The 13,470-nt window shown below is 47.4% G+C and overlaps 1 protein-coding gene across 10 annotated transcripts in view; it reads right to left on the bottom strand.

The window, feature by feature from the left end:
* Positions 1-13,470, bottom strand: part of PTPRT (protein tyrosine phosphatase receptor type T) — a 945,146-nt gene that overhangs the window by 55,986 nt on the left and 875,690 nt on the right. For all 10 annotated transcript variants that reach the window (XM_033094902.1, XM_033094905.1, XM_033094898.1 and 7 more), the window contains one exon: positions 4,312-4,399. In XM_033094902.1, coding sequence (XP_032950793.1) covers positions 4,312-4,399 — 88 coding nt within the window. The remainder of the gene's footprint in view (positions 1-4,311; positions 4,400-13,470) is intronic.

Genomic DNA, 13,470 nt, shown 5'->3' with positions numbered 1-13,470 from the left:
TTCTTTAATCTTCTCTGTTCTCCCTGGCCGGGGCCTTCGTCCTCCACTCCAGCCTCTCAGTACTCCGGGTTCCTTAGGATGCTAATCACAGCCGGTGTTCTTCTCATGCCGAGAATATTTCTATTTATTGAGACAGGGCAGACTTCGCCTTGGGAAGGAACACGTGGAAGGGCAGGTACCCTTTCCAGTCCTCGGGGCTGTTTCTCTTTTACCTTTCTCATTTCAATTCCAGGACTTTGTCTTCTTTCTTGGTTCCCCTGTATAGATCTTATACTGCTTTTGCATCCACTGGTTACCTTGGAACTGTCTCAGTACTGAGCACAAACCTGCTTCAGCCCCGATTTGTGGCAGAATTATTGCCCCTTCAGTTAGAAAGTAGATTCAGGTTTATTGAAGCCCATCTGGGTGATGTCAACAGGTGTTAGAACTTCCTCTGCCTCCGTCTGGGTTTCCCCAGAAGTAGATGTAAGTAGATAATAGGAGGAGAAGGGGGGACCCGTGGGAAAAGGGGCGAGGGAGACAGCCAAGAGAAGGCAGCCCAGAAAGGGTGAGGTTTCAAGTCCATCACTCTTGTGGGCCATTGCAGCCTCCTCCCAGTGGGAACTCTGGAGAAGGTGTAGAAACCCTCCCCCACGTCCCCACCGCCACCGAAGTGGGAGGGTGAGGAGCTCTGGGCACAGCACCCTGGCCCAGCTTTGGAGCAAGTCCTCAGGCAAAGAGACGCAGGTAGGACGGGATGAGAGCGAATCCAGTGAGGCGCCTTGGGCACACATTTTTAAAAGGTGCTCGATCTTAGGGTCATGCAAATGCAGGGTCAACAGCTGAGAGGGGGGCATCTCCTTGAATGTTGCATGCTGGGTGCCTTGCCCATCTTCTCCTTGTCCTGGCCCTGGAGGCTGGTACTGCCAGCTGGTGGTACCACACAGGGAGGCGGTGAGGACACAGGGCGTGAGTGGGATGCTGACAGCATCTTCTGCAGCCCCAGTGATGGAGTTCCAATCCCCTCATTGTTGTTCCTCGTTGTGGCCTGGAATCCTGCCTTCTCAGCTGCAGCTCTCCGAGGGGAGAGGACGGTTCTTATTCCTCTCTCCCCGCTGTGTCCCATCTCTCCGCTCTTTTCAGTATCCTCTGCCTTATTGGAAGACATTACTGGGACATTGTTCCAAGTGACACCTTGAGCCAGCCTTCCTTCCTCCATCCTGTCTGCGTGTTCTCTGTTTTGTTTGGGAAGCCAGAAGGGAGAGACCCATGGCTGAAATCCTTCGGGAACTTGCAGCGAGTCCATGCTTCCCAACATTCAGTTCCTATTTACTAAGCACCAACCATATGCCACGTTCGGGGACATAGAAGTACAAGACAGTCAGGGTCCTGCTGTCACAGAGCAGGTGAGAGAGGTAGGCAGTCAACAGTCACGCAAATGCCTCTCAAATCATAATGATGACGAGGGCTAAGAAGACACATTATGCTCTTAGTCATGGGATCACGACCAAATTCAAAAGGCCAGAATTCCCTGAGGAAGTGATGATTGAACTAAGAACCTAAAGAAAGCATAGAATTTATAGAACAAAGAGAGCAGGGAAGGGCATTTTGAGAGATCAGAATGTGCAAAGGTCCTGTGGCATGGATAGGCATGGAAAGCTCGAGGGACTGAAAAAAGGCCAGTGTGGCTTAACTGGGGAGGGCATTATGGAGAGGACACAGTGGGAAACGAGACTGGAGAGGCGGCTGAGAGACTGTGGGTAAGGCATGTTTAAGAATGAAGAGAAGCCATTTGAAGGGTCTTCAGTAGGAAGATGATGTGATCCAATTCTTGTTTTGAGGCGGGCCCTCCAGCTTCTGTCAGCCATCAGTTAGGTAGAAAGTCGGGAGCCAAGAAAGCTGTGGAGCAACCAGAAAGGAGGCTGGCCAGAGGCCAGGTGAGAGACGATGACTGATAGCTTGGGCAAAGGTGCTGAGAGCAGAGGTGAGCAGTAGGGTCTAGAGAGACATATATTTTGGCTTGGCTTCTCACGCTCAGCCTCCACAGGCTTTGGCCCGGACACCTGGCCCGGCCTGGATAGCCCTGTCTCTCAGGGAGGCAGGGCCTCTTCACTGTGCTCTAGTCATTTATTTGTTCTTATCTGTACAGCAGCTCCAGGAGGAAGATATCATCCTGCCCATTTTACAGAGTGAAGACTAAGGCTTAGCGTGATTACACAGGTCTCACAGCCTATACTTTAGTGACCTATCTGAACTTACAATCTGATGGGGGGAAGAGACAAGTGACCAGATATTTTAAGGAACAGTCCTCGAGCAGAGCATGGTCAGGGCAAGCAGCCAGCAGAATGGGAACATCTGGAATGAGACCGAGGGTCCCAGAGTCCAGCACAGGACGTAGAGGAGGCACACACGTCATCGTCTTAAGACACATTTCCTGATGGCTTGAACATCTCTTTCCAACACTTCCCTTGCAAGAAATCTTGCTGTCTGCGTTACTCTCTTCCGAGAGACAAATCATAAATGTTTTCTGATTAGTCGACCATTCATAGCTCATTTCTGAATCAGCACAGGAAATGGCTAAGCTGAAACGTCTGCCTCTTTCTTTCTTTACAAACTGCCTGTATATCTTAGGCTTTCTTCCTTCATGCTTTTCCTTAGGCAATGTCTAGACAGTTAAACAAAACAAAACACTGAGCAGTGCTAGAAATAATTTGTTATTCACGATCTTTTTGTTGTTGTTTTTCTTCTTCTTCTTTTTTTTTTTTTTTTGGCTGAACTGGGTTACTCTGAGAGCTGAGACCAAGGAATGTTATTCACCCAACTGGTGAGATGTCCCAAGGTGCAGGTTGGCTGCACTGCGGCAGACAAAGTGTGTTGTTGACTCCTGTTCTAATGAGAACATGTGCTCAGCATTTCGCATGACGTAACGTTGTCTAGTCTGAATCACAATGCTTTGAATGCTATACTCATGAATATTGGGCAGTGACAATACGTGTGTGACCTTTGCACGGTATTTAGTTATATGGCACTCTCTTTCGCTCCGTCACCCCAGAACTCAACATTGTGTACCCGTCACACACCAGTATTATTAGTGGCTTTGTTCAGGCCAGATGACCCCTTGCTGGGACCACGGCAGTAGCCTCCTGACTGGTCCCCCTGCCTTGAGCCTCTCCCAATCTAACCCACCCTCCCAGTCAGCTATCTTAGAGACCTTTCCAAAAGGGACATCTGATCGTGCCTCCCTCCCCAGCCTGGCTTATTTCATGACCTCACATGTACATTCAGTGAGTTCTGGTTAAAACATGGTGGACTGAGATATCCACACTGCTTCTCAGTGACTCTGAGAAAGTGAACTCTATGGCTAAGAGAAGTAACAGTGTCAGACATTGGGCCAAGGGTTTTAGGTATCTTTTTGCAATGATCCTATCTTTACTAGTTCCATCATTTTAAAGGTGAGGAAAGGGGAGCTTCGAGAGTTCAGGTAACGTGCCCAGGGCCCCACAGCTGGGATAGAAGCTCAGGCGCTTTGACTGCAGATGGGTCCGTCTGTAGCACTGCCCTCATTAAAGCACACATCGGGCTGCCATCAGGGCTGCCAATGCTCCTTGCTGAGCAAAAGGCACCCTCCTTCCATGACGGTCCCTAGCGCTGCACAAAACCTGCTTTCCTCCGACAGGCTCCGTGCCACCCAACGCCTGTGCCCATGCAGGCCCTGAGTGGCAGGGTCTCACCTTAGAGCCTCTGCCCCACTAGCAGTGGGGTCTGGCAGAAGTCGTGATGCCTCAAACCCTGCCTCTGGTGTGACCAAGTAGCCTTGGGCTCCTCTGAGCCCTGCGCTGGCCGTTTCCTAACCCTTTAGGCTTAGGCCAGAACTTCTGCCTTCCTGGCGTTGCATTATTCTCTTGCCTAGAGGGTCCTCAGCGCCTCCCTCATGGGCTGGACCTTCCCCCCCCCCGACCCCAGACACTGCCGAGGTGGTTCACTGTGTTAGAGGGTCTGCTGGGAATGCAGAAGGGTTCCTTTTGGCTGGGCTTCCTCCCCGACCTGAGGAATTCTTGGGTGGGCCATGCCAGGTAAGACGCAGCTTTCAGAGGCTTCCCGGATCTACTCTGCTTGGACCCAGCTCCCCACCTGCCCCCTGTGCCTGTGCCCCCCATGTTTTGTCATCCAGGCTGGGTATTATGGGGAAATAAAGCTCCCAGCTTGCGATATCGACCTGAAGTTGGAAACATCAAGGATTGTTTGATAACAAATTCTAGGTAAATAATATAACAGTAAGAGCTTTGTTTCCTCTTTTCCCCGAAGCCTGGCGCACCCCAAGAAGGTACTTACAGGATATGATGTTTCCATATCGGTTCTTGTTGCGGTTTTCATCCTCTTTAGCTGTGTCCCACGAAGCTGTCTGTCCCTCCGGTAAGGCCTAGAAAGAAAGGACAGAGTGGTAAGAATGGTCTGAGACAGGTGCTCTGTCCAGGTTAAGATGAGCCAGCAGAGGACATGACATCCGCTGTGATATGTCACTTAGCACAAAGGGCTGAGTGTCCTTGGATGGGGCCTGGAGGGAACATAGCCACGTCCCACCGTGGCCCTACCTACTCCTTCATTGGTCAAATGCTATCGATGTCTTCTGTGTATCATGAGCCCAAATCTGGTCCCGTAGGGGAGTCATTAGTTCATTCATTCATGCATTCATTCACTCGGCAGATATTCATCGACTCCCTAATGTGTGTCTGGCACTCTTCTAAGTACTCAGGAAACAGAGAAATAGATAAAGTCCACCTTGAACTTCTAGTCGACTGGGAGATGTAGAAAATGAACACGAAAGCATATATAATGATTTTAGATAGTGGAAAGTGCTATGAAGAAAAATAAAGCAGGGCAAAGGGACAGTGATAGACGATGAGAATTATTTCAGGTTACAGTCTGGGAGAGCTTCTCTAAAAAGGTAACATGTAAGCTAATTCCTTAACGATGTGAAAAAGCCACACATACCAAGAAATGTAGCAAGCGCTTTCCAGGTGGAGGGCACAGTAGATGTAAAGATGGTGATAAAATGAGCACATTCAAGGAGGAGACAGTAGTTTTAGAAGCATCTGGAGAAGCTGGGAGATTTCAGATTAGATGAGGTGTTGCAGTCACTGGTAACCAGTTGGGTGTCGTTTTAAGTGTGAGGGGAAACCATCGGAGTGTTTTGAGCAGGGGAGTTCTCTGATCTGATTTATGTTTTACAAGGCACATTCTGCCTCAGGTATGACATACAGGCGCTCGGAGGCCCAGGAAAGTGCTCCTTTTACAAATAGAGGGCTTGTCTCTCCTTCTTCTCTTCCTCTTCCTTCTCTTCCTCCTTCTCTTCTTGCTCCTCATTATAAATGACCATCCCCCTGCCTCCCTCTTGCCACCAGCACAGGCCATCTGCAGACCGCAAATGTGTCTCGCTTTTGCATGTAGCTCATAGAACTCTGCTTCCGGACCCTGGTCTCATCCTCCTACCCCAGCCAGGTAGGTCTAGCAGCTTCAGGCAACTTACCAGGTCTATGTGTTCTTGGCTCTTGCAAGGGTGGGCTGTGCTTGTCTCAGTGGTAGCACTGGACTTCTCAGTGTTTAAGCTGATATTTTCGGGGTGGATTTTCTACCTGAAACCCTCTGTGATAAAAGCCAACTGTCCATCTAATTATATCCACCCCAAAGTGGTGTGAAGCTAAGAACAGGGCACTCCGAATGTTTTCATACTAATTTTTTTTGGGGACAAAAAAAAAAAAAAAAAGTCTGTTGAGTACCTACTATGTGCCAGGGTTCAGGTTACAGTTCACTTAAGGTTTTGTTATGGCTGCACATTAGAATCATCTGAGGAAACTTTAAAACTCCCATAGCCCTACCCCAGACCAATTAAATCAGGCTCTCTGGGGATGGGACACAGGCATCAGCCGGGTTTTAAGCTCCCTGAGAGATTCTAATGGGCAGCCATGCTTCTTGCAAATAGTGAATTTACCTGGAGAAATACTTTCCCACGAGTCTCCTCACTGGTTTCTCTGGCTTTGGATTTGTCCCCTCCAATCCATTCTCCACTGTAACCAGAGAGATCTTTCTAAAATGTGAATAGGACCCAGTTACTTCCCTTGCCATTGTCCTCAGGATAAATTCTAAAGTCTTTAATACAAGGTCCTAATGGCTTCACCCCACATGCCCATGCAGCCTCCTTTCTTGCCCTTATGTTAATATTCCAATGATAAGGAACTAAAGGCAATGCTACAGACAACTTCAGGTGTTTCAAACTTCTGAGACTGATTTCATACATGCTGTACTCTCTACCTGAAATTCTCTTCCACCTGAGTCTACCTGGTAAACTCCTACATATCCTTCAAAACCCAGTTCAAGCATCTTCTCTGTTGTGAAACCTTCCCCACTCACCCTCCCACCACCCCCGTGGCATCCCCAGCTAGTCAGTCACTTCTATTATTAGATGGACTCCTCTACATCTAACACTTTGAATGTCTTGTCTTCCAACTTGGTCATGAGCTACTCCCAGGAAAGAGTTGTATCTTATTTATGTCTCTACCTCCAGAACCCAATACTGATTTTATACTTTATATGTGCTTGAATCACCCCTTTTGAATAAATGAGTAGATAGAGAGATGGATGAATAAATTAGTGGGTGAGGTGGCTTCGGTACGTACAGAAGGAGAAAATCCTGGGCTTAAAATGCCAACGGTTAAAGACAAAGGGAGAATCTTAAAAGCAGCAAAAGAAAAGCAGTTAGTTACCTACAAGGGAGCTCCCGTAAGACTATTAGATAATCTCAACAGAAACTTTGCAGGTCAGAAGGGATTGACAGGAAATATTCAAAGTGATGAAAAGCAAGGACCTACAGCCAAGTTTACTCTATCCAGCAAAGCTATTATTTAGAATTGAAGGACAGATAAAGAGCTTCCCAGACAAGAAAAAGCTAAAGGAGTTCATTACCACCAAACCAGAATTACAAGGAATCTTAGAGGGACTGCTTTCAGACAAAAGACCATATATATATATATATATATTAGAATACATATGTGAATAATAAATGGCAATAACTACATATCTATCAACAATTACTTTCAATGTAAATGGATTAAATGCTCAATCAAAAGATAGGGTGGCTGAATGGATAAGAAAACAAGACCCTTACATATGCCGTCTACAAGAGACTCACTTCAGATTGAAAGACACACACAGACTGAAAGTTAAGGGATACAAAAAGTTATTTCATGAAAACAGAAAAAAACAAACAAACAAAAAAGCTGTGGTAGCAATACGTACACCAGACAAAATAGACATTAAAAAAAAAAGCCTATAACAAGTGACCAAGAAGGATCCAGTATTTCCACTTCAGGGTGTTTATCCAAAGAAACCCAAAATGCTACCTGAGGTGACGTGTGCATCCATATGTTCACTGCAGCATTGTTTACAGTGGTCAAGCTGTGGAGGCAGCCTGGGTGTCTGTCGATGGATGAATGGATAAAGAGAGGTGGTGCATAAGTACAATGGAATATGGTTTGGCCAAGGAAGGGAACGGGTTCTTGCCATCTGGGCAGCATGGATGGACCCGGAGGGTATTGTGCTGAGTGGTGTGTCAGACAGAGAAAGACAGATGCAATGTGATTTCACGTATATGTGGAATCTGAAGAACAAAATAAACAAACAAAACAGAAACACACTCATAGATTCAGAGAACATGTCGATGGTTGCCAGGTGGGAGGAGTGTTCAGAGTGTGGGTGAAAAAGGGGAAGGGATTAAGGAGTGCAAATTGGTTGTTACACAGCAGTCCTGGGCTGTCGGGTACAGCACGAGGAACCTAGTCAATAATATTGTAATAACTATGTATGGTGTCAGATGGGAAGTCGATTTATTGGGGTGATAGATGGGAGGGGGTTGGGGGGCAGGGTGAAAAAGGTGAAGGCATTAAGAAGTACAAATTGGTAGTGACAACATAGTCGTGGGATGTAAAGCACAGCATGGAGAATATAGTTAATAATATGGTAGTAAGTATGTACAGTGCCAGGTGGGTACCAGACTAGTCAGGGGGATCACTTCTTAAATTATATAAATGTCTAACCACTATGCTGTGTCCCTGAAATTGATATAAAATAATATTGAATGTCAACTGTAATTGAAAAATTTAAAGAAAGTGGAGGGGGGGGGGTGGGGAGAAAGGTGAAGGGGAACAAGAGGTTCAAATGTCCAGGTATAAAACAAATAAGCCATGGGGATGTAACGTACAGCATGGGGAATATCGTCAATAATAGTGTGATGGCCTGGTACAGTGTCAGATGGTTGCTGGACTTATCATGGTGATCATTTCTTTAGGTAAACAAATGATAAACAACATTGTGTATACCTGAAACTAACATAATATTGTATGTTAGCTATATTTTAGTAAAAACCTTTAAAAAAAATAATACCTACCTTCATACCTACCTACCTACATACATACATAAACTGAAAAAATGAAAAAGAAAATCATCTGGTTGTGTTCCCATCCACAGTGGCCTTTTAGGCAGCTGCTAAGCTGATCCATAGCATGTGCTACTTGGATACCCTCAGTGACAGAGAGCTCACTACCCCACAAAATTTCCTGTCACACTTTTGGACGGACCCTCTGGATAGATGTTTGTTTACTCTGCCTCCATGTACTTTGCCTTTGCCCTGCTCCATGGGGCCCCACATAATAAACATGCACCCTTTGTACTGTGACACCGCAGAGATTTGAGGAAGGTCCCTGTCCACCCCAGAGTCCTTACAGAGCACAGGTTGGGAGGCCTCTCAACATCTAGGCCGTGCTCCTTTTGGAAAATCATAAACTAAACGAAGCAGGTGTGATGAATGCCACCTTTCCGTGGGAAGCCAAGCAGGCCCTTCCTTGCCTGCCACAGCCCTGGGCGTCTCTGTCTCCCCCTGGTGGGCACTGACGGGCATAAGCCGGGGGCTGTGCAGACAGACAGAAGCAGACGGGGATCGGCCTAACAGAGCTGCCAGCCCAGGGGTGAGTGATAATGACCCCCTAATTGGCAGACTTTGATCACACATCTATTTCCCTTTTTAGGGAGTTGCAACCTAACAGGGAATAATCTCCTGAAGGGAAAAAAGTCTGAGGGGGTCAAAGTATGAAAGAGAGACTCATCTCTGTCTTCAAAGGGAGCCAGCCGAGGGGCATTATTTTTACATTAGTGGCTAGTTACAGTAGATTGACCAGGAATGGTGGCAGTCATTAGCATCTAATCACATTCCTTTGAAACCCCAAATTGCCATCTTATTATATCCCCCCGTTATCAGTCTCCGCTTCCCTTTTCTCATTCCTTTCTCCTCCGTGTTGAGCTCTGTTGTCACATTCTTCTCTGAGTGTGGTAACGTTTCCTACTCTTCCACAGGGCTGCTTTCCTAAGGCAATCTTTTTGTTGTTATTGTCCTAAAACATCCATTTGGGGACGTCCTCATCCCTGGAGGTCTGAGCTGAGGTGTTCACAGAATCCTCAAAAGTCAGATCTGGAAGGCTCTTTTGAGAAAATGATTGCCTCATTTTACAGGTCAGTAAAGTGAGGTCCAGATACAGGAAACGACCTGGTGAATAATAATATGCACTAAATGAGTCTGCCTTTCCTCTCTCCCTCCCTTCCTTCCACAGTGGCCACCGGGTGCTGGGCACTGCGCTAGGTCCTAGAAATAATAGCACGAGACATGGCAGACAATCATCCCCTGAACTCTGTGTCCTCGTTGTGGGGAAGTGTAGACACTAAAGAAAGAAACAAGACAACTGTTTATAACGAGTGCTATGAAGGCAATAAACAGGGTGTTGGGATACACAGAGGCTGGAGACAAGGGACTGCTTTAGAAAGGGTGAACGGGGCAGGACTCTTTGAAAAGGTGACATCCGAGAAGGACAAAAGCAGCCCCTGACTTCTGGGAGCTGGCGTGGCCCCTCACACCTGGACCTTGGCGTTCTCCTGTTGCACACAAACCATTTCACAGAATGCCAACCCCACACAAGGGTCCTCTGCGATCAGGACGGAGCAAGACAGAAACATGACCATTCCGTAGTCAGATTTAAACAAAAATATGAACTTTGTCTAAGCCAAAGAAAACCCCCACACAAGTCGAAATACCTCCCCCCTCCCGCATCCTGGCTATGATGCGTGACGGCTGCTTCTTTGCTAGTCACAGCTTTCGCTTCTATCTTCCTTCTAGTTCAGCTTTATTAAGGTCCCAACCATACTGCTTCCTACTGGTGTCCAACCCAGAACAAAGCCCCACGCCACCAGCACAGCCTGCATCCTGTGAGTCCCTTCACACGTCCTCTTCCTGAGATGTTCCTAACCCAGGTCGCTGCACTCCAGCTGTGTTCCCACGGATCTCTCGTCGACAGATCTGAGCTGAAAACTAAGGGATGAGCAGAATCCGGCCATGGCAAGAGCAGGGGAAAGCAGGTTCCAGGCCGAGGGACAGCACGAGCTGAGGCCCTGAGATGGAGTGAGCTTGGTATGTCCTAGAACTTGAAGAGAAACTCTACAGAGCAGAGAGAGTCAGAGCGAGAGAACGACATTATGTGAGTGTGGCGGGGTGGCGCTCAGGGGACATGTTGGGGGCCACAACCACGAGTGTGAGTTTTATTCTAAGTCAGTGGGGCCGCTCTGGACATTCTTTGAGACAGGGAAGCCGAGTCAGTGTCAGCATCATAACAAGTGACTGAGAGCTCTTGTCTCTCGAACCCTCCTTTCATCCTTGTTGACAGGCTTCACAGACTTCACGATAACACTGTCACGTGGGGCCGGCCCCAGACTAACCCTCCCTGTGGTTGCAAGACACCCACCCACCCATCTATCCACCCTCCTGGCCACAGAGCTCAGGCACCCCGGCGCCAGTGGGGGCTCCCCACTGGCGCCCCCATGTGGTTACATGACTACAACCAGAGGCTTTTTATGCCTGCCTGTGCTGAGTCAGTCCCCAGGACTGTGCAACCTACCTCAGTTTCCCCACTTAGTGCTTTAATTTCCTGCTGGAACTGAGAATTGCCCCTGATGCCTGCTTGGCCAGTTCCTTCTCCTACCTATTGGTCTGGCTCTACTGAGATAGGAGGATCCTCTCTGAAGTTTGCTACCCCTCTTTGGACCCTCACTTTTCTTTGCACTTAAGATTCTTTGGGTTATAACCGAAATAGTGTGACGTCTCATCAGACCACAGAGCTTCCAAGAGCAGCTCACCTCCAATCCAAGGCGGAGGGCATCCTGGTTCTTCTAATTTACCTGTTCACCCACTATCCTCAGTGGATTCTGTCAGGTATGCTGCCCCCCCCCCCTGACTCTCGCTGGCTTGACTGTATCCCTGGAGCTAATTGGATATGATATGCCCTGGGGTGCAGCAAAACCAGGCCCAGGGAACGCTGACCAGGCAGTTCCTGGCTGATGCTGCAGGGCACAGCCAAGGGTCTGCCTCCTCCACGATCAGTCCAGGCTGCCATGATTTCCCTGCGCCCCTGCCCACCACCGGACTCGCCTGGAGCCGGGAAGGTGTCAGTCTTCACCAAGGAGGCGCCATTTTTACCTGGGTCTTTCGTCCATTTGTCTTGTCAAAAAATACCTCTTGCCCATTAACTGTGTGTCAGAGTCGAGGACAAGGCAGGGCTTTGCAAAAGGCAGACAGAGTGAATATGTTTACTGCAAATCATTTTACCATTCCAACTGACTTCTCTGAAAACTAAGTCAATAACACACCCTTCCGGTTAGGGGTGGGGGAAGGGTTGGCCTACACACAGGCAGCACGGGGGGAAGTTTTGGCTGATGGAATTCTCATATATCCTGATTGTGTTGGAGTTTACAGGACTCTATGCATTTGTTAAAAGTCATACAGCTGTATATCTCCCTCCCCCAAATGAATTTTACAGTATGTAAACGAAGAAAACAATATCCCCCGCCAAGTTCTGGGATGAACAGAGATGACCCGAGATAACGTCTGTAGGCACCTCGCATAATGCTTGGTGCATAGTAGGTGTTCAGAGGCGCTTCCATCCCACTCTTTGCCAAGAATATGATATTGAGCCTTCTAGAATTCACTCTCCACTTCCCTCAGTTTATTGTCACAAGACCAAAGGAGGGGGCTCCCGGCAACATCCATTTTGGTTTGTCTTGGATCCAAGGGGCTCCCGGAATACAGGACTTTTGTTTTAAAACTGGGACTATCCTGGGAAAACTGGGACAAGTTGCTCACCTTAGGTAGAGGTAAGACGTAGTATTCAGGGAGTGAGAAAGAGTTTCATGAGCCTGTTGGAAGTGCCTAAGGTCTGGTCTCAATTGGGGTCCACGGATTCAGGAAACCCCTGTTTCGTGGAGACCATGGTTGGCTGGGAGACGGCAAGGACCACCGTGGATGGCTGTATAACACAAGGTTGTGTATAACACAAGAGCATCAGATCTAAGGGAGAACCATGCCTCTGGTAGTCATGACAGATTTCTGTATATATTATGAACATTTTTTGGGAGGTTACTGTCATGTTGTATCTTGAGACAGGTATACCTTTTGCTATTTCACTCTAAGGTGCTGTATGAGTTAGTGGGGGACGTGGCAGAGGCCAAACTTTCAACAGATGCCTCCTTCTGTGCTGAAAAGCACATGCCTTAAGGATTATAAATGTGGATGGAGAAGACGGGAGAGGATGACTAATGGCGTCTACTGAGAGTGGCATCAAGAGAGCAAATATTAGTGTGTACCATGTCACTAAATAGAAGGTAATGGATGAGTTCTGCTGGGGAAGCTAAGTAGAAAATCAGATTGCAGCAAGATGTAGGTATTTGTCTGTGACAGGATCTTTGATCAAGGCAGAATAATTGAGTGCGTGTCTGCATGTAGAGTCACAAAGCACCCTGGAAAAGGGCTTATTAAAAGCTACACAATTTTAAATGACCAAGTTTAGGCCATTGGTTCTCAAACTTTGTGATCAGGTTCCAAATTTCCTAGGGAATTTGGTACAAGGCAGTGATCTGGGTCCTACCCACGTCCATAAGCCCACGTCTTAATGTTCTTTACTAATTCTCCAGCTGACACCGACACATATCGCAGTTTGAGAACCACAGTCTTGGGCAGTAAGGTAGACTAAAAACAGCAACTACCTGGGGGAAGACTCAGCGTAAAATGTAAAGGCAGATCCTTGGAGTACCTATAGAGCCTGCCCACGGATGTGAGGGTCTTTTGGTGGTGGTGTCTTCTTGAAAGAAATACTGGCTTCTTTTTTCCCCCCCTGTATGGAACTATCTTAATCACAAAGTTTTTCACCAGCAAGTTGCAATTGTGTTAAATTAGTATTTAGTATTTATATAACTATTTCACTGATGCTTCAGAGAAGATGAGTAAGACCTCATACCTACCTTTTAGAAGCCTAAAGTTTTATGGGGAAGCTCACACAGGGTTAACTGTGTTCCTCCCAGCTCTGAGCCTATGATCTGGGGGACCCCTGCATGCACTTCCAAGCT

The sequence above is a fragment of the Rhinolophus ferrumequinum genome, chromosome 23 (genome assembly GCF_004115265.2).
Source record: "Rhinolophus ferrumequinum isolate MPI-CBG mRhiFer1 chromosome 23, mRhiFer1_v1.p, whole genome shotgun sequence".
Taxonomy (NCBI): Eukaryota; Metazoa; Chordata; class Mammalia; order Chiroptera; family Rhinolophidae; genus Rhinolophus; species Rhinolophus ferrumequinum.
The sequence above is the reverse complement of the archived record's forward strand: the minus strand, read 5'-3'. Positions and strand labels throughout refer to the sequence as shown.